The 25,969-nt window shown below is 36.9% G+C and overlaps 5 protein-coding genes and 1 non-coding gene across 6 annotated transcripts; 5 read left to right on the top strand and 1 right to left on the bottom strand.

The window, feature by feature from the left end:
• Positions 1–3,283: 3,283 nt before the first annotated feature.
• Positions 3,284–3,871, top strand: LOC110758802 (putative lipid-transfer protein DIR1). Its single transcript, XM_021960723.2, has one exon. It carries the CDS (start codon positions 3,342–3,344, stop codon positions 3,660–3,662), a length of 321 nt encoding a protein of 106 aa, XP_021816415.1. The 5' UTR covers positions 3,284–3,341; the 3' UTR covers positions 3,663–3,871.
• Positions 3,872–5,119: 1,248 nt separating this feature from the next.
• Positions 5,120–6,500, bottom strand: LOC110758794 (Lactoylglutathione lyase / glyoxalase I family protein). The gene is made up of 2 exons (XM_021960709.2): positions 6,099–6,500; positions 5,120–5,607 (listed from the first exon to the last, which is right to left on the bottom strand). The coding sequence occupies exons 1-2, from the start codon at positions 6,362–6,364 to the stop codon at positions 5,367–5,369; spliced, it is 507 nt and encodes a 168-aa protein (XP_021816401.1). The 5' UTR covers positions 6,365–6,500; the 3' UTR covers positions 5,120–5,366.
• A 2,023-nt stretch (positions 6,501–8,523) lies between these two features.
• TRNAK-UUU (transfer RNA lysine (anticodon UUU)) lies at positions 8,524–8,596 on the top strand. Its single transcript has one exon. It is a non-coding gene; the product is annotated as a tRNA-Lys (tRNA).
• On the top strand, positions 8,596–12,906 carry LOC110758845 (protein PEP-RELATED DEVELOPMENT ARRESTED 1, chloroplastic). The gene is made up of 10 exons (XM_021960776.2): positions 8,596–9,064; positions 9,427–9,582; positions 10,329–10,397; positions 10,520–10,690; positions 11,027–11,170; positions 11,315–11,467; positions 11,615–11,680; positions 11,965–12,024; positions 12,310–12,364; positions 12,509–12,906. The coding sequence occupies exons 1-9, from the start codon at positions 8,693–8,695 to the stop codon at positions 12,352–12,354; spliced, it is 1,236 nt and encodes a 411-aa protein (XP_021816468.1). The 5' UTR covers positions 8,596–8,692; the 3' UTR covers positions 12,355–12,364; positions 12,509–12,906.
• A 1,876-nt stretch (positions 12,907–14,782) lies between these two features.
• Positions 14,783–19,026, top strand: LOC110758844 (Actin binding Calponin homology (CH) domain-containing protein). The gene is made up of 14 exons (XM_021960775.2): positions 14,783–15,135; positions 15,232–15,405; positions 15,623–15,870; positions 15,977–16,148; positions 16,284–16,322; positions 16,443–16,511; positions 16,596–16,712; positions 16,868–17,079; positions 17,178–17,333; positions 17,649–17,848; positions 17,933–18,090; positions 18,232–18,328; positions 18,420–18,511; positions 18,606–19,026. Exons 1-14 carry the CDS (start codon positions 15,049–15,051, stop codon positions 18,789–18,791), a joined length of 2,007 nt encoding a protein of 668 aa, XP_021816467.1. The 5' UTR covers positions 14,783–15,048; the 3' UTR covers positions 18,792–19,026.
• Positions 19,027–21,897: 2,871 nt separating this feature from the next.
• Positions 21,898–23,054, top strand: LOC110758799 (transcription factor IBH1). The gene has a single exon (XM_021960719.2). The coding sequence runs from the start codon at positions 22,307–22,309 to the stop codon at positions 22,784–22,786; it is 480 nt and encodes a 159-aa protein (XP_021816411.1). The 5' UTR covers positions 21,898–22,306; the 3' UTR covers positions 22,787–23,054.
• The last annotated feature ends 2,915 nt before the right edge of the window (positions 23,055–25,969 follow it).

Raw genomic sequence — 25,969 nt, 5'->3', positions numbered from 1 at the left:
TTTCAACCCCACACGCGTACCAGGGTGAACTTGGTGCTCTGTGCCTTTCAACTTTGGTGCTCCAACCGAAGTCACCAAGGTTAAATCAAAAGCAAAGTAAATGAATTTAAATATGTTTTTGGGTTTTTGGTTTTGATTTAAGACAAGTCAGTGGGTGTACATTTGTCAGTGTTCTGAGGTCAAACATTAAGCAGTGGCATCAGCATGTTGAAATTGCAGTCTTAAAGTTTCAAACTTGCAGATGCAGAAGCAGACAAGCTGATCAGGATAATGAATTTTATTGCAGCAAATAATAAGAAATCTATATAGCTTGGCCTAGCCTAAGCCTAGCCTAGGGAACAGGCAAATACGAAACATATGGAGGAGAGGGTCTGGCTTATTATAGGCTTTTGAACTCAAGTCTCTAAAAAATTTGGACTTTCATGCATTTGGTGGTATTTGCCTTTTGCTCTTTTGTTTTAAATATTTTTTTAATATTTTTTTTGGTTTGGAACTTGCAATTCCAATCTGTGACCTGATGGAAAAACAAAAGTCAGGAAACTTGTTCAATTGGATTGAACCAATAATTGTCATGGAGAATCTATATCTCCATTCTAGGTTACGTGCGTCACAAGAATCACCACCGCAAAATACAGATCGAAAGGGAGCTCTATGTATAATATATATGCTGAGGGCCCTCTCTTTAGATCCCTGAATCTTTGTGTCATGAAGAAAGCAGTTTTTGCAGTGTTCCAGAAATGAAAAAATTATTCCCAGTCCCTTTCTTTTACTCCTTTTTCTTCATTATCGTTCTCAATTGTTAATTGTGTGATTAGTCAGCCATGTTTATATAATTGGGGTTTAATTAAACACCACTACAAAGGCAACATTCTAATTGAATGTATTTATATAGAAGGCATGCCATCAAGTTGATGAGCTAATGTCTCACTACTGGTCTGCTAATCATTAGCCAGTTGATCCAATTTGATTTTGGGGGAATCTGATTACTTCCAAGTTGTTTGTTGCTTTTGTTTTTCTTTGAAGAAAACCACTCACAAATCCACAAATCTACTTTATTCATTTATTTATAAATATGTGTCGAGTGAAACATGGCATTGACTTGTAAACCAGTGGTCTTATGTTCGAATCTTTATGGCATCTTGGTAGTTTTTGTGTGTTAAAAACCTCATCCCCTTACAGTTTACTATCACTTTTATTATTCGTTGTTCTTTTTTCAAATTTCATTCACAATAACTGCTAGATGCATTTTGTGCAAACTACTTCATGCATTTATTCATCAAACCTACTTGAATTTTACCCATCATATGCATTTAGTTTTCAAATCATATGTGTAAATACTGTTTTTCTTCCTGCAATTATAAATGAAACCTCATCATTAAATGCATTTCCATCTAACTCTCGAACGTTAGATGCAATTTAATACTAGCCTAACCTATTAAATTTTGTAGTTCAAATTTCTATGTACCCCACCCCACGACTCATTCATGCAGAAGCGCTCTGTCTACTTTTTTTTTTTTTTGGTTGGTCAAACGCGCTCTGTCTACTTTAAAGCTTCATGGTAATATTGTTCAACCCAAATAAATGCTCATTACACTAGAATGTTAAGGTATGATAGACACGGACGGATTTTTTTTTAAAAAAATTATGTTGATGACGTCAGGCTAACATCATCGCCCTCAGGCAACAGCTCGGGATGTTCTTGCCTTCGGGCCTGCTCAGGCTTGGAGGAGCCCACCATCTGCCCGGGTAGGATTGCTATGCTGGAAATGGTTTGTGAGACTTAGAAAGCCTTTTGCCTAGGCTAGGTTGCTGGAGTGGAAATGCTCTAATGAAGCCACTCACTTATATATTAAATTTCCAGCGTGACATTTTACATTCTTCAACATTCATGGTGTAAATCAATTAAATTTTTCTATGATGGTTGCAGAGTTGCTTGACCTAGATTAGTATCTACTTAGTCTTTGTTTGTCGAGCTTAACCCTTTCCCAAAAGAAAATTTTACATTTCGAAAATAATAAAAAAGTGCTAATTCGACTTCAGAAGAGAGAAATGGTCCAAATTTTTATTACTTTTTAAAAAAAGAGAGAAAATTGCAACTCAGTTTGCAGCTTGAGGACAGAAAATTGCACGCAGTCGTCCGAACAGATGTTCGTTTAATGCGCCAAGAAATGGCCGAACGACTAAGAGGGCCCAAAGATGGAACTAAAATAACTGGGAATGCAAATAACTTAGGCCCAATTAGGGAAGTTCTTCAAAACTTGTTTTCTTTTTTTCTTTTGAGAGGCCCAAGTTTAACTATATTTCATTAGAAAAATTAGACTTTCGTCCTTGAATAAGACGATTTTCTAGTATTTGTAATTAGGTTTTAAAATATCTGTAAATACGAAATTGCAGGCACATTATATACGTAGGTACATTGGTATACCTATTGATATACTCATTGATATCTATAGTTTTGTACACATGCATATACTAGTATAGCGCTCAAGCGTTAAACAAGTTAGTATGTTAATACAATGACAATTACTCGTTCGGGTCAACTCCACAGTTTAATATCATGATCAGAACTCTTCACTATTTATCTAAATCAGAAATTATTTAGATATTTGATTGTTGTTATGAACTTTTCATTGTTTATTGAAGACTCTGCGTCTTTTTTTTTTAATTGGGAACTAATTGGATGAGAAAACACATTTCGTTTTGAGTGATTTTTTCCATGATAACTTTAAGAATGAAAGTTAACCCACACGAGTGGCCAATTACCGTATTAACTTATGGATATATATGTATTTGTGCTAAATAATACACATACAAACTAGCTCTTAGTTTAGTAGTATTTCTCTTTCCAATATTAAAAGAGGTTGTAAATTCAAAATCCCCAACGCCCATTAATTAAATAAAATTATAAATAAAAGACAACCCAATCAAAGGATTAATATCAAAATTCAACCAGACGTATGATTATAGCATTGCTCATCTCATAATTTCCAAGTTTCAACCAACACAAAACCCAAAACAAAATCCAAAAAGACAACCCAACTTATTCCTTTGCCTACCTAAAAAATCCAATCACGAGCTCACTTAAACCAGTCTGTGTGCTCCCCTCAACCCACAGATGACAACCAAAAAACCCCCACAAAAGAAAAAAGAAAAAAAACCAAAACTATGTGGAAGATGAACCTCCCCGTGAATAAGAAAACAGCCAAAATTCCTTCACGGGCTTCAAATTTTGTGGCTCCTAAAACTCCTCACATTCTCTATAAATAAGACACCCAGAAAGAGTGAGCTTTACACCTAACTTCTTAAACCCTATTAATATTGGTAGTGATCTTAATAAGTTCATGATGGGTAGAAATTTGAAGTTGGTTTTTGTTTTGGTGGTGGCAATGGCTGTGTTGCTCGAAGGGTCGAGAGTGTTGGGTTTGTGCAATATGAGCGATGAAGGCTTAGCTTCTTGCAAGCCAGCGGTGGCAAAGGCAACACCAGAGAAGCCAAACCCAGAGAAGCCAACTCCCGAGTGCTGTGAGGCTCTCAAAGGAGCTGACTTGAAATGCCTATGTGGATATAAGAACTCGTTTCTTTTGCCTTCTTTGGGAATCGACCCTGCCCTTGCCATGGCTCTGCCTGCTAAGTGCAACCTCACCCCTCCTGCCGATTGCTAGGAGCTAAAGCTAAATCATCCACATCAAATATTTGTTTTCAATCTTTTGTGTGTGTGTGTGTGTTCGTGTTGTGCTGTGGTTTAAGCTTTTCTGTATCTTTCTTTGTTTTTTTTTTTCAATTGTAATTGGTTTGTCTCTAATGAATTCTATATTTTGTTTAAGAAAATGAATATGAAGTGTGGAAGCAACTTAACTAGGGCACTTATTCATACTCTACTTGTTACATCATCTGGCCGTATTTCTCGGAAACTTTTTTTTTCCCATGGACCAAACTCTTTTTTGGCCTATGGGAATGAATGAGAAAGTATTGGCTTTAAACTAGGACCATACCATAGGATTTATTTAAACATGACCTGATTGATGACTTTTTGGTTGTGGGCCATTTCGGGAATGAAAACCTAACTGCGGATAAGGTTCAATTCAAAGCCCATATGGGCTCCATTAGGAAACGCACGGGCTCTTATTTATATCATATGGACACTTATACCATATGCTACATGTGTGGTATTTATAAGCGGGTAAACAAGTTTGTGCACGTAGCGTTATTATTCGGATAAAAGGTTGCAAATAGCAAACAACATAAAGACAAAAGCCTGAACTTTGGAGCTCCCTCTTAATACGCACTAAACTAAATGAGATGTTTGACAAAACATATTATAACTACAAATAAATTTATAATATACGTGACCAGAATTTATAAAGTACCAACGACCACAATTTTTAATTGATAATTATTAACAGCATAATGTTAATAATATTATAATTTCACGACCCTTTTTAGTCCAACATACTTTCAATTTACCAAAATAAAAATGACTTGGACAAGGGATTGGCCTCACGACTCACGAGACTCCGACCATGGATGGGTTCCAGCCATACCAATGCTCATTTGCTACAAGTCGTTCCGATTTCCCAAGCCTCTTTCTCTGGGACCACCACTGGTACTCACTCTTATCCAACCGCCATGCCCAACTAGATTTTTCAATCCCTCCAAGAAACACACACTACTCTACCTCTACGCAAAAAATTATAAAAATACCTAAAGTTGTATTCTAGAGACACGTGGCAAACGACACAATGGTTGCCGTACGACCGGCAGCATGAAGGTCGTCGTCTAAGCCAACCCCACCCAACTTCCTTTACTCTGAAACAGTACTCTACCCCGAAGCGAATGAGACAGAGCCTTCGTCCTTCCTCTCTCATTCGCCCAGCAACGTATTGAATAATCGAGTATAATAATATTAGACAAAGCTAAGCAATATCCACAGCAGATCAATGGAAATGTCACAACTACCCCTAAACCTGTCAACGGTGCAATAACTACAAAAGACCTACCCGCCCACGAACACTGCCATTGCAATGAACAGTAACTAAACAAGAAAATGGAAAAAGACGCATGCTCATAATTAGCATAAACTAAACTAATACTTAAAATAAAAGAAAAAACAAATTAGAAGTCACTAAACAAGATAATACTGATCATATCATATTTCCTTTGTTCAAAATAACCCGAGACCATGATTAATTGTTCAAAATATTCAAGGCAAGCTACGCTACGCCTAGGATCAGCCTAAACCTAACAGCTAAAGGGTCCACATTTCCTCCAGATAAAGGGTCCCACAACTTGATTAAAACAAACAAAAAACCAAAAGATTACACCGGAACCGTGGGATCTTCATGAGATTGGGTCAACTTCAGATCAGATCAGACGGTGACGGGAGCTTCCGACTCAGCTGATGCCTTCTTAGCAACTTGGCTGGTAAAGAACCAGAGAAAGCCGAAAGGGTCCCTGACCTTCCCCACAGGCTGCTCAGGGTCAGAGAAAACGCCAGTTGTTATCTCTCCCTCAGAGACAGCTCCGGCCAGCACGGCCTTGGCTACAGCAGCTCCGATGTCAGGCGTCTCAAGCCAGAGAGCAATGGCACCAGAACCCACAACATTCACGCTGTTCAAACAAAAATAAATTATTATACATCATAAAATCTGGAAATAAAATATCTCTGCTAATACTCAAAACCAAAATTCCAAAAGCAACACAGACGACTAGAGTTTAAATAGTTAGATCTATCATTTTAAACTAATTTTTGTAGACCACAAGTAGGTTACAACAATACATAAAGAATAAAAATAGCATCACAATGTTATTTATTTGATAAATACTTTAAAAATACTGAAGATAAAATAAAATAAAATAAAAACGAGCACACATGTAAAAATACTAGCAAATATTATTTAAAAATGAGAGAAAATTAAAAGAAAATGAACATAAAAATACAAATACAAAATAATAATAATAGAACACAATGAAATAGTATGTTTTAAATCATTTAAATGCTATTTCAGCTTATCATATCATGTGGATCTAAAAGGATCTAATACTACATCACAAGTATTTCAAACATAGCGTAAAGGAAGCAGAGGGAAAGAGAGACGTACGGCTCGCCGGAGTCTTCAGTGTTGTCAGAGACGAGAAATGTGGAGGAGCCGAGCTTGAGCTGAGCAGAGAGGATGAGCGGGCGCTCTTGCTCCGCCTTGCGCTTGGGGTGAGTTGAGCGCTCGAGCTCCACAGCACCGAAAGCAGCCTTGTAGAACTTAACAGCGTCGTCGGCCTTGGGAACCACCAGCTGAGTCAGCACGGCCTTGATCTCAACAGCTGGCGCGACCTTCTCGCCTTCTCCGTTCTGGACGTCTTGCTGTGCCATTGAAGCTCAGAGAGTGAAAAAGCAAAAGCTGAGACGAAAAGGACAAAGAAAACCCTAACCCTAGGAGAGAAGAAGACGAAGACGAAGAACAGAGAAGAATGGATGAAAATGAAAAAGGCGTGGGGTCTGGGTATAGCGTGGGGTAGGTAATTTATAGAAGCGGGGAAGCGCAAGCGTTGGGGTGAGGATACATCGGGCATTAAACAATTGTTCGGGAACGACGTTACCCTTGAATTTGGAGGTAAATTACGGATTTTTACCCCTTGGCGTGTCGCGCATTCAAAACGATTTACATTTTTGGTTTTCGTGTGTTTGGACCGTTGGATTAGGATATCGACCGTCTCTCTCCGTCTGTTCAGTTTCTCATGACCTTTGGGGTAAATACAAAAAGATCATATATTTATGGAGACCTTAATAAAATAAAAATAATCGTCCACGCTGTGCCTAAAATCCGTACCTTCTATCCTTTGCGTTTTTAATGTATTATATTTTGGGTCTCAAGAAGTAAGGATCTATGGGAGCGAAGGCCCAAAACAAACGGGTCACATTTTGGTTATTTTATCATGCTCGTTGACCCCTTGGCCAAAATGTGAAATAGTCTTAGGTATTTCACATTTTGATGTGTCGGACAGAATTAGATTATTTCAATTAAATTTGAGAAGTGCTCGACTATTATTTGGTAGGTTGAAATTGGAATTATTAAATTATGCAACAGTCCAATATATTGTGTCTTACAAATCTCATCTAGAAAAGTATAACTTGGCAAAACTAGCTCGGGTTCAATTCCAATTAAGTGCAAGCCGAGTCACCAAATGATATGATCACACAATCATGTAAATATATAGATAAATGTATTACAATATGAATATATAAATAACAACACATGACGATGTGATGATCACAACTGATATACATTCAATTGTTAATTTGTACAATACTCTTTTTTCTTATTATTTTTTTTTTATAAAGTTTGAAGAAGAATGTTGTACGTAGGCAATTGTTGAGAATTTTTTAGGTGTTACTATATGCATGTTGGTCCCGTTCCATCCTCCCTCCCAGGCCGCTGACAAACTGTCTGGTTAAGGATTTCTGACTAGTTTCTCATGGGTTTTCGCAGTATTTATAATAATATTGGGCAGGGGTAGGGTTATGAAAACTCATGATGCATATATGCTCTACTGCCTCCTTCACTTTTATCTGGGCTTTGGGTGGTTTTACTTTTACCTTTTCACCACTGTCCAACTCTCATTATTACCACTGCTGCCTTCACCTTTTGGCAGCGCAGGGTAAGCTCCCACGCAGATTCACAAGTTCTCACGGTTATTTCATGGTTATTTCTGGGAGATGATTAAAAAGCTCTTAACAGTTAATCATTGGGCTAATTAAACCCCAAAACATGTATATTATTACTACTATTCAGAACTAGCTGTAATTTGACCCATTGGGTTTCTATCTATTTGTGTGGTTGGCTTGACTAATTGGGGCGAGCCCAAATTCAATATTGAAGCCTATAAATTAGATGGCTCGTTTCTTTTGAAGAAGTTCTCCTTCTCATTTATGACTCTCTTGTTTCTCATGTAAATTCCAACATGAAATTACTAGTCGTGTATGCAGTCCGACTTAGGTGAACTTTGTGCCTATGTTCTTTGTATGATTACCCTTTACGGTTTCAACAACGGGGATCAAATTTTGACATCAACAACATCCATTACACGAAAGTAACAAATGATGCACGAAAACAAGGCACAAATCAAAATACAAGTGAAAACAAAAATACATAGTACAATGCTGTATTGGGGCATTAGTGCATTTCTATCTTTCTTCTAAGCTCTTACTACTAATAAAACCGATGCCGAAAAGTGAGTAGGGTTGGCCATGGACGGAAGCTTAGTTGAAGAAGCAAATGATTTGATATGCAAGTTTGTCCCATTTTCTTGCTCCAAAACTTGTTGCCTAGGCTTATAATGCATGTCCAATATGGCGACATGATTTTATTTCCTCTACTTTCAGATTCTTCTGTCTTCTTCTTTTACCTCTAGCATGGTTCATTTATATTGAAGCATATGAGGCTGAACGTCATTTGGAATTTCATATGATGCCAGCGCACCAAAAGAACATTAAATTATTCATATTTTTCACAAGAAGACAAAATATCAAGAGCCGTCTTAGCTCAGCCGGTAGAGCGCACGGCTTTTAACCGTGTGGTCGTGGGTTCGATTCCCACAGTCGGCGAGTTTATTATTTTGGTTTGTTTTTATCGCTTCTCTGGTTCTAACACAAAAACCCATCCAAAACCCCAAAACCATAGAATCCAAACAAGAAGAAAGGATGTTGCGGAGCAGCAACATGTTTCCCAGTTGTTCATACCCATCTGCACAAACTCTGAACCCAACCATTAATTCTCCTTCTCTCCTCTCTTTCCCTTCATTTTCATTCACCACTGTGTGCTCTCGCCACAACAATTTGCCCCAACCTCAGTTTCAAGCAAAGCAACCCAACAAGAAGAAGAAGAGGCAGATGCTGCGCTTCTGTGGGACTTATGAGGTGGGTGGAGGCTACCCAGATGAGGAATTGGGTGGGCAAGAGAAGAGCAGAACTACCCAAGAGCATGGCAACTCAAAATTGGACACTGCCCAATATGAAGCTCTTCTCAAAGGTGGTGACCAAGTCACTTCTGTTCTTGAAGAGATGATCACCCTTGTAAGTTTTTGCTCCTCTCTCTCTCTCTCTCTCTGTAGATTGGTTGCTGAGAAATTGGTAGAGAAGGAAATGATGGATAATTTGGTATAAGGCTTAGTTGAGTCAAATTTTGTATTAATTTCAGTTCATTTAAATACCTATTGTAAATGTGGAATTCATATGGTTTTCATCAAAATGATGATATATATTGCAATGTATTAACTGCACAGTTGGCTAATTTTGCTTAAATTGGATTATGCTGCTGTTTACTATCTGGAGGTTGCTTGCGTTTCTTCTGCATTTATCTCTTTTTGCTCTTTGTTTTGAAATCACGAGCCAGCTGATGCTTCATTTGACTGATTACTAGTTTTGTACATGTACAGTTGGAAGATATGAACATGGATGAGGCATCTGAAGAGGTGGCAGTGGAAATAGCTGCACAAGGGGTCCTAGGGAAGAGAGTTGATGAGATGGAGTCGGGTTTCATGATGGCACTAGATTACATGATCCAACTTGCTGAGAATGACCAAGATGATAAGGTTATATTTCAACTTTACATATCACACTAGCTTTAATGTGAGCTACCCTGCCCCAACTTAGATTGATCTGACAAGATTGAGCAATGAACACACACCAACCGTTATTTTTATCAAGTTTTAGTCAACCACATCCTATCATTTCTGTACTTTTTTCGGCTTGCACATTGATGTGATCTTTGGTCTCTTTCACAATACTAATGTTCCAACATTTGATATTGTATGTGTACCTTCATTTGACGATACATGTTTTTCTGGTTTCCTTTTTATTGACACCACTAATTAGGTTCTGTAATATAATGCTAAGAATGATGAATGATGCCTTTTCTTTTTGTGGGGAAGAGGGCAGGAGAGAGGAGGTAACATAAGTTTAGGTTTTGTGGTATGTATGGGTCGTGGTGGCTGAAGACTGTATCTAAAAGCTGGTTTTCGTGCCCATTGTTGCCACATTATGCTGGAAACTGAACCTCTTCTTAATTCATTGCAGCGGCAGCTATGATACTATTCATGGCTGCAAGCTTCAATTTCAGTACACGAGCTTTTGTGGCAACTTACACGCACTTTTTAGCCCCGCTGCAGTTTGAATTTTGCAATAGTTTTGTTTTTTAGGTAAAATCTAGCCGACGTAAAGCTGGCTGCTTTTTGGTCAAACATTCAAATACACCATGTTGTCGTATCATTTAATCTCTTGTGACCAAACATAGCTATGGATTATTTACTCAATGACTGTTTTGATCGTCAATGTTCAGCGCAAGTCATTATTGGAGGTGATCAAGGAGACAGTATTATCCTATCTTACGAAAAAATGCCCCCCGCATGTAAGGATTTTTCTTTAAGGCAAATTTATGATTATTGCTTCAGAGTAATGGCTAGTCTAGGCAATTGTGGTTATTGGATTCTAGTTTCTTTCACTTTACTTTTTTATATTATTTATTTCTAGGTTCAAGTGGTTGGCCTGCTCTGTAGAACTCCTCAGAAAGAAAGCAGACAGGAATTACTACGCAGAGTGGCTGCTGGTGGTGGTGTGTTCAAAAGTAAGAATGACATAAAAGTTCATGTTCCAGCTGCAAATCTTAATGATATTGCTAACCAGGCTGATGATATACTGGAGGTAATCACTGCAAATGCTATCTTCTGCATAAGTGCTTTTTTTGGTTATTGATGATATATGTATAGCATATTATTGCATATCATTCTGGGCACTAGCAGCAAACTTCCCCCTCCTTAGGGTTGTGTTCTGTCATTTGGTTTACTTGGGATTGTTGGAACTGCTCTAAAATGTTGGAACGAGGAAATAGTAATTTTAGCTTACAGACACTATACTTGTAATATGTAATGATATTCAGTAGCACTAACTATGGTCTTTTCATGCTTTAATGTCTTATTTTGTTTCGTGAAGTTTTATTAATAATTCAAGTTAATATGAGCCTATTTTCATTTTTGGAAGACAATGGAAACTCGGCCTGTAGTTCCAGATCGAAAACTGCTTGCAAGACTTGTTTTAATCAGAGAGGAAGCTCGGAATATGATGGGAGGTGGATTACTAGATGAGAGAAATGATCGTGGCTTTAACACTCTTCCAGAATCCGAGGTCTGTATTTGTGCATTTATAAAAAGATTACAGGATACCCGGTTGATTCGTTGGCCCGTATCTTTGTTTGGAAAATTTTATTTTAAGTTGTTACCATCATCCTCTGCCATGGGTTTGGCATGATTAAGATTCCTGTCAATGCAGGTGAACTTCTTAACCAAACTTGTAGCTTTGAAACCGGGGAAGACTGTCCAGGAGATGATAAAAAATGTAATGGAAGGAAAAAATGAAGGTGCTGATGATGCTAGCAGTGATGAGGAAGATACCACTGGTAGAGCGAGTGGAATTGCAGGAAGGGTGGGTATAATACAGTCCATAACTAGAACGTGTGTATGTTGGCAAGTCTGTTTCAACAGGGAACCGCGCGTGCACACCCACACACCGACACGTGTCAAAATAGTTTTCGGTTTCATATTATATTGACTCATTCATCATCATTCCCAGGAAAGCGTTACAGGACGAAAAGCTCTTCCTGTGCGCCCTGGCATGTTTCTTGAGACTGTCTCCAAGGTAAGAATTAGTTGATTCACCTATTTAACTAGTAAGTTGTAACACATTCATTTCAAGTCCTCTGGACCTCAGGATGTCTGACGACCATGGTGTGGTCGAGTTGGGTAACGTTACGTTTCAGGACAATATCTATATTTGGTGCTTCTAATCTAGAAGATACTTCATAACCTCTGGAGCATCTATGAGATTAAATGGGCTTGAGCTACTCTGATCGAGTTGACATATGCAGCAATCTCACTGTTTAAGATAAATTCCTGATTCATGCTTGGACTTGAACTTGCCAGGTCTTAGGTGGTATATATGCAGGAAATCTCTCTGGTATCACTGCACAACATCTAGAATGGGTAAAGTTTCTTTTTCTTTCAAAAGATTAAAAAAGTTGTTCTTTTAATTCTACGGCAATTGAATTACTGTCTTCAATTTTATTCTTAAGTTTTCTATCTAATTATTAGTTTGAAGAAGTCGTAGAAGTTATTTGTAAGATATGTCGTAGATTGCTTGAGGAAGTCATGGTGTGCAAATAGCTTGCCATATCATTACCCACAATAATTTCCTTCACTTTATAGCCATGTTATTCCACATTCTTCCGGTGAATCAATTCATTTTGTTCCCTTGTCTCTCACATACAGGTTCATCAGAAGACACTTGAAGTTCTTCAGGAGATAGCATTTTGAACTTTTTATGGTAGGTGCACCATCTCCGTTTTTTCCTAATCACGTGCCGTTTGAACGGAGAATTTTATTTAGCTTCGGTCTAGAAATTACCAATCTTTCCTAGTGAAATTCATCAAACTAATTCTTTTTTCCAATCTGTTGCCAATGATAATAGGAATCAAACACAAGTATGCCTGAAATCATACTTTGTTGAAAGGAAAGTACCCAGAATCAGAAAAACTTATGATGAAGATTCAAGAGTCCAATAAACATACATTAGTGCAACACCATGTGTGGTAAGGCCCCACAAATATGGATTTTGATACTTGCATCAGTGCACACATCAGTGGACCTCTTTGGTAATCATTCATATGCCTTGAGAAGTAGAAGCAAACACAGCAAGGATTGATCCACATTCTCCCCCATTCTTTATAAAGCTATTTCCCATGCCCTCTTCATGCCCTTTTTTATTTTTATTTTTTTGAATTTTATTTGCCTTTTGTGTAAAGCAAATATGATATGAAATGTATATACACTTTTCTACCCACTTGGATTTGGCACCACGCCTACCAATCTTGGCCCTCCCCCATGCTCTCTTGTTTGCAAAATCTCTTTGTTTTTGTTCATGGGATTAGCTTGGATTATAAAAAGCAGACTTGCCCACCTGCACCGTCTTTGCAGATTGGTGCCTCGCAACTATACGAGATATGGAAGTTTATGACCCACGAATCTGATTATACCTTAGTATATGCTCCCTATAAGAGATTGAATTAGGAGTATTTGATTAATTATATGGTGATTATTGAGCTGCTTAATGATTATGAATGAAAAGCCAAATATGACTATGCTCCCTTGATGAATTTTTTATACTTCATTTCACATGCTTAATTTAAATGATTTTCACCATATTTTAAGACTCGAAAGGAGAAGGCAAATACTAGTTACTATGACCTACGACTATGAGGTAATTCATGATGAGAATTGAAGTTGGTTTTACTACTTCTTTCTAGTACCATAACCCATAAAGATAAAAATTCAACGGCGGTGCATCATTCTCTCTTCGAAAAATCTCCTTTATGCAGTCATAATTCTTTTTGATACAACAAAGGATATTATACTTTAATATAATCTAATCTAAACTATTGAATTCGGGTACATAAATAAAGAAAGAAAAGGTGGGAAGTTATCATTTGGTTTTGATTTTTGGTCAAAGAAAAATTTGGTTGAGATAAGGAAAATAAAGAAAAGGTGGAAACTTATCATTTGCCATGTCTTAAGATTACAAGTAAATTTCATCCCAAACGAAAAAAGGGATTACAAGTGAACCAACCAACCAAGTGAGGCATTATGTTAATGTTTTGGAGGAAGGTGCGTACCTTTCTTCCTGCCTTTTTGAAACATGACCTGTTCATTTTTCGGTTAACAACTAAAGAAGGTTCAAAAGATAAAAAGTTATTGTTCTTGTTTCCTTTTCATACAAACTTTATAAATCACCAATTAATTGGTGAAATGACTACATTGTCGGAGGCATGTATCAAGCTAAAATGGTGAAGCTCTTGGGGTTGGTCCAAGTGATAAAAGAGTGAGTAGTAGAAAAATTAATTAAAACTGTTTTAGGTAAAGAGTTCGATTTTCTTCTATTGTATGTAATAAACGAATAAATAAGCGATAGAATTCTTGACGCGTATTTGGAAATTGGATACAATGATCTAACAAAAGTAACGCCAAAAATAAAAAATAAAAAAATCAATCTTTTAACACCTTAAAGTCATCACAAACATCTTACCCAACATGTAGCTTGCAAATTAATGAACTCATCTTGTTCTTGCCCTCTCACACAAGGATCACCTTCCTACAACAATTACCTCATGTGCTCTGTTTGGTATTTTATTTTTTCATTTGGATAAGTTCACTGAGAATTTGAGAATGCTTGAACCCTGTCAAATATGAATATCCAAACGGCCATTGTCTTATCAGCTCTGCTTTTTTAAAAGGCAAACCAACTTTTATATCCAAGTGGTGTGAGTGGTCCCCTAATTTGGCAAATGCCTATATCATCCATATATATATATATTTCTTCAAATAAACGACCGACCACATTAATAATAGTATTTAATTCAATCCCCAGCTTGAGCTGTTGCAGTTTTGAGAAATCACTCAGTAATCAAGCAGTAAAACAACTCAAAGCCCAACTGAGCTAGCAAACTTGCTAATTAATATTGTTTAATGTTCATGTTGGCCTAATTGTTTATTAATCAAAGTTCAAAACTTGAACTTTGTAACGGTCTAAGCACAGTTGAAACTTGAAACTGTAACACCAACTGTACTAGGATGACGAGGATGAGGACATTTTGGTCATAATTTGAATTCTCCAACGACAATGTGTTTGTGGGTCCCCTCTCTTTTCCTCCATAGTTGGACATGATGGTCATTATTTTGAATTCACTATCTTCATTCAAAGGAAGCAACTTTGGAGTGTGACAGCTCTGCCCCGACCCAACTGTGTTGAGTGTTTGGCCACCCTCGTTTGAGCCTCCTCCTCCTACTTGTACTGCTTCCTCTGCTCCAAAGTTTCAAACTTCAAATAATTAAAGCCATAAATCGATTAAATAAAACTTGGGTTTGTGGGGATATCAAAGAGAAAGAGTAAAAGATTTCAGCTTTCAGCTAAGCTCAGCTCAATCCTTCATCTTCTTCTTCTGGGTAGCTCCAAAAATGTCGGGTTATGTTGGCATTCTGGTTTCAGATCCATGGCTACAGAACCAGTTCACCCAAGTCGAGCTCCGCAGCTTAAAATCCCATGTATGTTCGTTGTCCCTGTCTTTTCAGCATTTGGTATTTTATTTTATTTTTTATTGACATTTTTGTTGTTGGAAATGTGTGATGATGGTGATGAAGTTTGTGAGTATGAAGAGGGAGAGTGGAAAGCTCACACTTGGAGACTTGCCTGCCAAAATGTCGAGGCTCAAAGTTGTGGGATCAGAGAATCTCACTGACCAAGACAGGGCTTCTTTCATTCAAGATTTGCATCCCAACCTTGATGAAGATGTCGATTTTGAATTCTTTCTCAGGGTCTGTTTCTACACTTTTACTTCGAAGTTCAAACCCAATTGGGCAATCAATCAACTAAATAATGCTGAATGCCCTGTTTGTTATCTGTTTATTGTTTGGATAATGCATATAAAGTTGAACTGTTGAAGAAACTGAAGCTCAAGTTATTTATTTTAAGACCCATCTTCATCTTGGTTGAATTAGAAAATGGAGTTTCACAAGTTTGCAAAAATGGCAGGTTTATTTGAAACTCCAAGCTCATGCCACTGCTACAACAGGAAGTGGTGGAAAGAACAACTCTTCATCTGCTTTTCTCAAGGCTGCAACCACCACTTTGCTTCATACAATCAGCGAATCGGAGAAGGCTTCTTATGTTGCCCATATCAATAACTACCTTGCACAGGATGATTTCCTAAAGAAATACCTTCCTATTGATCCATCAACCAATGATTTATTCGAGATCGTAAAGGATGGAGTACTTCTATGGTGATTGATTGATTGTTTATTCATTACTGCCACTTTTGGTATCTTGTTGTTGAGTTTTTGTGGGATTGTGGATTGGATTTTTAGGGATGTGTTTCTTTGGATGCAGTAAGCTGATCAATGTGGCGGTGCCCGGGACAATCGACGAACGGGCTATCAATACAAAGAGAGTACTCAATCCGTGGGAGAGAAATGAAAATCACACTCTGTGCCTCAACTCAGCTAAAGCTGTTGGATGCACTGTGGTCAATATAGGGACTCAGGATTTCATTGAAGGAAGGGTATGCATACATGCCCTTTCATGTACATTATATAATTGGCACATGTTGTGCTACTGCTTAATTGAGTGGAGTGTTTTAACTATACATAGTTGCAATGGATACTGACCAGTATTGTCCTCTTTGTTTGCTTTTCAGCGTCATCTTGTTCTTGGAGTGATTTCTCAGATTATCAAGGTAAGATTTTCATGTTTATTTAAGTTTGTTTGGATATAAAGTTCATCAGCATGAAATTTGATTTTGTAAATTTCATGGACTGTATCTGAGCCATCGGTTTCCCAATGTCATGCTCTATAGATACAATTACTGGCAGACCTCAACTTGAAGAAAACACCTCAATTGGTGGAGTTGGTTGATGATAGTAAGGTAAGAGCGTCCTAATTCATAAGATACAGTGGCTTGGTTAAACCAACAAATTTTCTTATGTCTTCTTATCTTCAAAATCGACAGGATGTGGAGGAGTTGATGAGTCTACCACCAGAGAAGATATTACTGAGGTGGATGAATTTCCAATTGAAGAAAGCAGGATATAAAAAGATAGTCACAAACTTCTCCTCTGATGTCAAGGTATGAGAATAAGTTAATACTTTGTCAAGGTTGATGGACATAGCATTCCTTCTTTATTTAGAGAAGCAAATAGGAAAGGTGTAGCCACATAGATTTGACATACATTGCAAGGATATTGCTTGTGTTTGAGGGTATGACATATGTCTGTCTTGCAGGATGCAGAGGCCTATGCTCACCTCTTAAATGTTCTGGCACCTGAGCACAGTAATCCATCTGCATTGGCTGCAAAGAATCCTTTGGAAAGAGCAAAGTTAGTTCTTGAACATGCAGATAGGATGGGATGCAAGAGATACTTGACTGCAAAAGATATTGTTGAAGGATCCCCAAACCTTAACCTTGCTTTTGTTGCACATATTTTCCAGCATAGGTGAGAAATGAGAATTAACCCTACTTGAGCAATGTATTCCTTATAGAATGGCTACTTTCATAATGGTAAAAAGCTAAGTTCTACTCATTCACTTGTAGGAATGGGCTCTCAACCCAAACAAAGCAGATATCGTTCCTTGAAAATTTGGCAGATGACACTCAAATTTCCAGAGAAGAGAGGGCATTTCGCTTCTGGATGAATAGTCTTGGAAATTCAACATATATCAATAATGTCTTTGAAGACCTCAGAAACGGGTAAAAACTCATTTTGTTTTGAACTTTTATGATGATAAATGGTTAATATCGCTGTGTTTGTCTATCCTCCTAAACCTAAGTTATTCATATTCTGATCAACTTATTATAGTGTTGCACCTGGCGGCATGTATCTTCACATCACAACAAACCAAAATTCCAAACTATAAAATTTTCTTAAAACATTGAGATAATTGTTTAAATGTCATAATTGATGTAAACTAAATTCAAGTGCTTCCACAGTTGGACATTGCTAGCTATTCAAACTGATTGATCTTTAATTTCATCTGGAGCTGAAGTGAAATTGGTCCTCTGCAGGTGGGCACTTCTGGAGTCCCTGGACAAGATTTCACCAGGCATTGTCAATTGGAAGATTGCAAACAAGCCTCCAATCAAAATGCCATTCAGAAAAGTAGAAAACTGCAATCAGGTCGTAAAAATCGGGAAACAATTGAAGTTTTCTTTGGTAAATATTGCTGGAAATGATATTGTGCAGGGGAATAAAAAGTTAATACTTGGTAAGTCCGCTAGAATGCTTATGGCTAGTGCATTCAAAACACAGGAAACTATTGGTATGCTTATTATATGCTTTTACTTTTCAGCTTATTTGTGGCAATTGATGCGGTACAACATCCTACAACTACTAAAGAACTTGAGATTTCACTCTCATGGGAAGGAAATCACTGATGCTGATATTCTGGAATGGGCCAACACCAAAGTTAGTAGCACAAGAAGCCATAGCCGCATGAATAGTTTTAAGGTACCATTTGTATTTCATGTATAATAGTGATGAAAAAATAAGTAGAAAAATAAGATGCACTTCTTTTGCCTGATATTTCCAAACATTAGCATGAAACAGTAGGAATATATTTCATCATAAGTTACTGTTTCAATCTTTCAGGATAAGAGTTTGTCAGATGGCACTTTCTTCCTTGAATTGCTTAGCGCTGTGCAGCCTAGAGTGGTAAATTGGAGCCTTGTTACCAAAGGAGTAACTGGTATGTTTCCCTCTTATTTTCATGTGGTAAAAATTCAAGTTCTTCTGTTGCTTTGATGCCTTATGTTTTCTTTAATTTCTGAACAATATAGATGATGAGAAAAAGATGAATGCCACCTACATCATCAGTATTGCAAGGAAGCTGGGATGTTCAATATTTTTGCTTCCTGAAGACATAACTGAGGTACTTTTGGGATCATACCTTGGCTTTGTTTTAAACTACTAAACTTTTCATCAATTCCTTTTTCTGATAAACAATTTTGTTTTCGTCTCGTCAGGTGAATCAAAAGATGATCCTTACATTGACTGCAAGCATAATGTACTGGTTCTTGAAACAACCTGTTGAAGACAGACCATCTGGGATTTCAGATAGTGAGGGTTCCAGCCAACTGGAGACAATCTCCAATTCCACAACTGATGACTCTGCTTCTGAGTCATCAATGGAGGAGCATGGAAATTTATAAACATGCTAGGATTGGGAAACTCTTACCAAGTTTCTATTTTTAAGCTCATGAGTTTTCTCTTCCCTTTATTTTTATTTTTTCTGTTAAAATTGATTGCAAAATTGATTGCAAAATTGATTGCAATAATCAATATATGTAATAGTAGGAATTGAAGTGTTTTCTCAAACCAAATTTTGTTCAGGCAGCATATGTGAATAGCCTACCCATTTGTATTATTTAAATGACATTTTGATGATATGGTCCTCTGTTGTTGTAGCATTTCTGTCAATTCAACCAATTTGGTTAAGGCTCAAAATGCAATTGTATATTAATCTTGCAACAAATAATATGACCAACCAGTTTGATGGCCTTTGATGAATATTAAATTTCTTTTTTTGGCCAAAGATGATTACTAAGGTGGAAAATCTTGCTGTACAGAAGCCCTTTGTAGGGTTTTCTGTTTGTTTTTTCTTTTTTTCTTTTTAGCAATCACAAATAAGATTCATGGGCTTGTTTCTGTTTGGTTTGGTAAGCTTTCATAGTCCTTGTTTGATAGTGGATTAACTCAAAATGGGTCATGATCTAATTCAATATGGTAGTTTTCAAAATTTTCTATGGGGTTGTTGTCTAATTGTCATTACAAAACATCAACTAAACACTGTTACGTCATTTGGTGAATATAACTTTAATTAAACACTGTTACATTATTTGGTGAATAAAATTTGGTGTTCGTAGCGGCCACGATGACACCTGTGAGTGACTCATCACAAGCCAGTGGTGGTCCTGACAATAGCAAATTGACAATGCATAAATTAACAAGCATGTGGATACTCCTGCTTATTATCTCAACACACGAAGCTTAATTATGAGTTTGTTAAAGTCTAATACTAAAGCTTTGGTTTGTGTATGGCCATTTGAAGGCAAGCCAGGCCCACCCCATATTAATTCCTCAAGCTTTGCCATTGAAGGCCAAAACAGAAACTCCATGTTTGTTCTGTGCATTGCCTTTTGTTTTGCATCTCTGTCAATCACTCACTTGAGCATACATATATTTTCTATTTTCCAGGGGTTCTATTTTAATTAATTATTTTTAAGCCATGCCATTAAAATTAAACTATCTTCAGCTGTCCCGTGGGATTTTCATGAGACCCAAAGGACAAATTAAACAAAAGACATAACTTTTCAACGTGTTGAGACGTGAGAGGGGCACACAAAACAGACATCGATCACCATTTTCGCTCTTTAATTTCTTGCTTTCCCACAGAGAATAGTGTAATTCAGCATCTTCCAATATGGAAACCGTTCATATGAACTATTTATGTCTACATTTTTTGTTGTTGCCATAGTTAAGAACGGAGAGGGGGTGAGGGGGTTTTCTCACACATATAGTGTCAAAAGTGTTATGAAGGTTCGAAACGTGAGACCACTTGTCAAGGGCCGTTTTCATTGGATTACACTTGTTGACCCTTTATATCTACATGTTATATCAATTATTATGACGAACGTAGGGCGGAGCCGGCCTTAGGCTAGAGTGGACTCCAATCGTTTACAAATATTTAGAATAATAGCAATTAGTTACCCTATTTCCGCAAAATTAGTCCACTTCACCCCAATAGCTCCTTAAGTGAAAAAGGAAATTATAGTCCACGCTTTTATTAAAAATTCATGATTCCGCCCTTAATGGTTAATCAAAGCATCAACTATCACATTATTATTATGGAAAATGCTAGGCTTACCACATTTTTCATACCACATTCATACCACCTCTCTAATAGAGGTGGGCCCCATTGTATTGGTGGGCTCCACCTCTATTAGAGAGGCGGTATGAATGTGGTATGAAAAATGTGGTAAGCCTAGCATTACCCTATTATTATTGGTAAGATAATTATAAAATGTGATTAATCAATTTCATCTAGTGTTATTCGTGGTGGTTCAATCAACCACAAGCATATTCATATATTAGGCGAACTAGCCCTTAGGGTGGCAAAGGTGTTATTAGCTATGGGGTCACTCTGAGCTATAAGTACAAATTCACCTGCCTCTCTCTCTCTCTCTCTCTATCTAACACATAGGGACTTAAAAAACTTAGGTACTTAACCAATGATGTATAAGTTATAATATAAAAATAAAATTTTAATTTATAAAAAATAAAAGATCAAATCTTGAATGTTACTTTTGTCACCAGCAGTCATAACGAATTAGATTTTAAAATTGTTATAAAATAATACTAAAACTTATATTGATTTGCAAATTCTCACTTTCCTCATAAATATTGTCACTTCACATGATCAACGGAAAACCTATACGTTATCATCAAATTCAAAGCAGTACACTTTTACACCAGTAGCTAGCTCTCCTTTTTATGGGATCTTGGTAAAAAGTTGAAACTTATGAGGGGAAATGTTCAATATGCATCTTGTCATTTCATTTGGTTCAAATCCTATATTAGGAGTTGATCGTGTTCTCTTTTCCTGTATAGAAACTCTTAATATAGGATTTTAACTCATAATATATTGTCGTTGAAAGAATTCATTCTAGTTTTAGGAGTCTGAATTCTTTCAATGACATTATATTATAGGTTAAAATGCTCTACCACTAAAACTAGAAGCCTCAATGACATCTGCGGTTGCCTTCCAACGTGAACAGAATAAAAGTGACACATGACATACAAGGCACATACCATTACATGTCGGCCGCCGGCCATTGCTATCATGTCATATACATCCACCACAATATATAGCTAACCAACCATCACCATGCACTAAATATGTATATCATGTCATTGGCTTATAAACCAAAAGGAGACAAATTCGAATATAAAACCGAGAGAGGGATATAAACATCAAGTTAGTGAGAGAAAGATGCATAACAGAACAAAATGAAGAGAGAAAAAAAATTAAAGGCCCCATAATCCAAGTGGGTAAATGGAACCATGTGCGCTCATATGCTGGTTGGTCCTTTTGTAGCCCCACGAAGCCTCCTTTTCACCTCCAAAACTCATGTTGAATATGAAAGAGGCTACAAACTTATTATTCAATTCCATTATCTCTCTCCATCTCTAATTTAATTAATAATATTCATATTTAATTTTATTAAAGGTTGATTCTTCAAGTCTCCTTCCTCTTTACACCTCCCATTTCCAATATTCTATCTCACTCTCTCTCTCTCTCTCTCTCTCTCTATCTCCCCCACTCTCAAATCCTCTTTCTTTTCCCATTTCCCTCTCATCATCTCTCTTCCTTAAATTGCCCAATCACATTATCCCTCTCTAGATCTCCTGTAGTTTTGGGGTAGTTTTGAAGGAGAGACAGTGTTGTCAGAGTTCACAAACTAAATTCTCTCCTCTTTGTCCTGGTGGTTTGTGAGCAAACTGGACCCCTTTGTGTCAGAAGAAAATCTCTTATCTTGTTCATTTGTCTTTCCTCCTAAAAGTTCACCTCTAGCTTTCTAATTTCAAGTACCCCCAAGCCCAACTGAACTCTTCCATCAAACCCTAATTTTGTTTCCCCTACAAACATATATATATATAGAATCCCATGAATTCTCCCAACCCTAATTCACTGAAGTATAGGTTCACCAAAGGCTTGCTCAAAGCCCTAGCAAGAATAAACAAGCATCAACCCAGATCATCATCATCTTCTTCAAGAGAGATCCAGCGACGATATAGGAGAATTAAGACTGCTGCATATGCATCCATGGCTTGTGCTGTAGGGACAAGAAGAGCTTGGAGCCGGGAGTTGCTTTGGAAGATCCGAAACCAAGCACGAAATGGAGGAGTTTTGAGGAGAATTGGTAGTACTAGTAGTACTAGTGCTCACCACCCCATGAAGAAAAGATCTCAGAAGAAGCCGGTTGAGGCGGGTTTAGGGCGAGTTGATGAGCTGCGGAAGGTTGTACCTGGAGGTGAAGGCATGGATACTTGGAGCTTGTTGGAGGAGACAGCCCATTACATGAAGTGCCTTACCACACAGGTAAAGGTGATGAGGACAATTGTGGCAATTTACTCTACTACTTGAGTGTTGACCCTAAATCCCTTACAGGAACACAAAAAAAATACAAAAAAAGAGATGTATAATTATTATGTACTTGATCTGGATATGGTAAAATAAAATAAAAGTGAAAGAGGATATACAAGGAGGATATATATATATATATATATAGGTATGAAGAACTACTCGTATTTGTAAAATTGGGGAGATTTAGTGATGTTAATTATTACTTCTGTTCTTATATTTTTGTGTATGTGTGTGTATATATATATATATTCCAATCGTCTTGTAGTTATCTTAATTTTTCTTATTTGATATTTCAATTTTGAGCTTCTTAAATTGCATTTCTTGATTAGAATTGCAGATAAACAGGTACAGAAATTGAATGGATCCTAATTTCAAATTAAGATATATCTACAAATAATACGCTAATTTCTTTATTTCTTTTAAGAACCACCAAGAGTGGCCCAATGGTTTGTTCACCATTTGGGTAAGGCTCTGGGGTTCGATTGGGTTTGCTCCCCAGTTCGAGTCCCGGTAGTTGTAACATCTAGTGGCCAGCGGCAGGTTCAGTTCCGCAAGTGGGGATTAGTCGAGGTGCGCGCAAGTTGGCTCGGACACCTCATGGTATTTACCAAAAAAAAAAAACAGACCCGGCAGTTGTAACACCTGGTGGCCAACGGCTCAATTCAGCGAGTGAGGATTAGTCGAGGTGCGCGCAAGCTGGCCCGGACACCTCATGGTATTTACCAAAAAGAGAGAGGGCATGATGAGTACAGGAGGATGGGATTGGTCAAAGAATCCATGTGACCCCGTGATTTGCTTTGTCCAGTTATTAGTACTCATATCTTTTCGATATGTCCTTCCTCTCCTACCACCCGCTTCAAATCAAAACTATCACGGAAACAAATCAATCTTATTACTTTGTAGACAGGCTTGCTTGCTTCACATGTCTTTATAAATTAACTGAAAAAATAAGATCATAAATTTGAAAAAAAAAACCTAGCTATAGCATGCATATGCCTCAGTCGTGGAGATTTCGCAACGATTCGGAATGCAGCTCTCATGTATTGTTTAGTTACTATACACAGATAAGATAAGGGGGCGATTTTGTGCGTTTTTAGTTTCTAGAGTTCTTTACTTGTAGCTACGGACATTTTAGTTTGGGGTCCTAGAAGACTTGGAGAGCTTTAAGATACATTTGTTTGAGTATATTTCGAACTAAGCATTCTATGTATACTTGAGGACGAAAACTTTACCTCACTGATGTAGAGCTGAAAACAAAAGTTATGATCTCTCAAGTGTTTTGAATTTGGATTCTCTTCCCACTCTCTCAAACCCTGCTTTCATGGTATCCTTCTTAATTTGGATTAAGTAAATAAAAGTGCTAAAGGAGATCACATTTTTAAACTATACTATAGTTAACCATATAATGAGTCAGTTAATGTGTACTCGTTACATCAATTATCATCACGATCATCTCATGTGATCTAATGTGGTGTAGACCTATATATGTTACCTCTAAATGAGGCATGCACAAATATAAATAGGAAGAAAGAAAGAAGGACTGAGCGTGGATCAGTATCAAAGACAAGCCTATAGCTCACTCCCTCGATGGTTTATGATAAGGCTAACTCAACTAGCATAAACATATATCCAGATAATGTAGCCCGATTGACCTTTTGTTTGTGTTATGTAGAGGAAGATATTGTTGATTTGCCAATGAAAATGATAATCTCTACAGATAGTTAATTAAGATACAGTCAGATAAATAATGTAAATGTGTTAAGAGCTTGGAGCTTAAGCCTCAAGTAACTTCTGAAACTTGGAGCTTAATGAAGCTTGCTGCAAATGTCCCCATTAATTCTTTGAACTATTGCATGGCCGACAGCCAGCTGTGGAAGCTTCTACAGATTTGGAAAAGCAAGCAGAGGAGCATAGAGCATATGCTTTTGACTACGTGATGACAACCCAACAATTAAAAATGTCATGAAAGATGCACCGAATGACCATACTATTGTAGTATTCTATAATCACTCTCGTGGTTTGTGGAGGCGACTAATTAAGCTCATTAAACAATAAAGCCAGTTTTATAACTTGTTGGCCAACACCAAAAGGAAGAAAATTAAAATTAAAATGAATCTATGCAGTATGTCAACCCCATATTTGTTCTTGTGTGAGAAAATTAAATATTCGTACAAAATAATAAAAAATATAGAAAAGTTGATAGAGGTCCAAAAATCCAACCAATAGTTGGGTCTAGTCCTCGAATTATTGTTTGTTGATACAAGTCCTTTGACTAGTTTGCCATGTAGATTACATTCCATTTTTGACATGCTGACTCAATCTTTTGTATTTAACTGATTTGTATTTAAATTTTTTGTTCCTATTATATCCCTATTGTCTAAAACGGGTAAGATGAGGATTTATAAGCCATTAATGATTAGATTTCATCATGTAATTAAAGGAATAATTACATTTTGAATGTAAATGTCGGACCTATTGTACTCGTTTATTTCTTCATGAACTATTAATATTATTCTTAAATTTGATAATCCTATTCTTCAGGTACAATACCCTACTAACCATTGAACTTGATACACCTATCTAATAGGTATAGAACATATTTGATGCACCTCAGTACTAGGTAAAACACATATTGGATGTTCCTCAGTACTAGGTAAAACACATATTGGATGCACCTCAATGCCAGGTAAAACACATATGTTTAAAAAAGAAGAAGTTATACCTCCATACTAGGTATATTAAAAAATTAACATTATGACAAAAAAATTCCATAAAGAATTTTGAAAAACTCAATATATAAATTTATAGCTAAAAGGTAGGTATATGCTACCAATTTAATAAAGCTACGAATATAGAATTCTAAAAAATATCATATATGTATATAGCTGAAATTTGAATTAAATAGGTTTTTAATCTGTGAGCCATGAAATCATCATTTAAATTGAATGTCATAAGCTTGATTGTAGGAGAAAACTGATATTTAAAAGTGGTATTTGCATGTACTTGCCATTTTCAACCAATGTCATATATTGTAAATGTCTCGAATATGGTGGCTACAAGGTTTGCTTACCTGGCCATACAATTGATTGGGAGGACCGCAATTGAAGAGAGTCCAATTAGTGTCCTGCATCCGTTGTATGTAAATGAAAATGGACCCATATCTAAGAAGCCCTAAAAAATATT

Source organism: Prunus avium, chromosome 8 (genome assembly GCF_965620075.1).
Source record: "Prunus avium chromosome 8, drPruAviu1.hap1.1, whole genome shotgun sequence".
Lineage (NCBI taxonomy): Eukaryota > Viridiplantae > Streptophyta > Magnoliopsida > Rosales > Rosaceae > Prunus > Prunus avium.
Note: the sequence above shows the minus strand (reverse complement) of the source record. Positions and strands in the feature narration are given on the sequence as shown.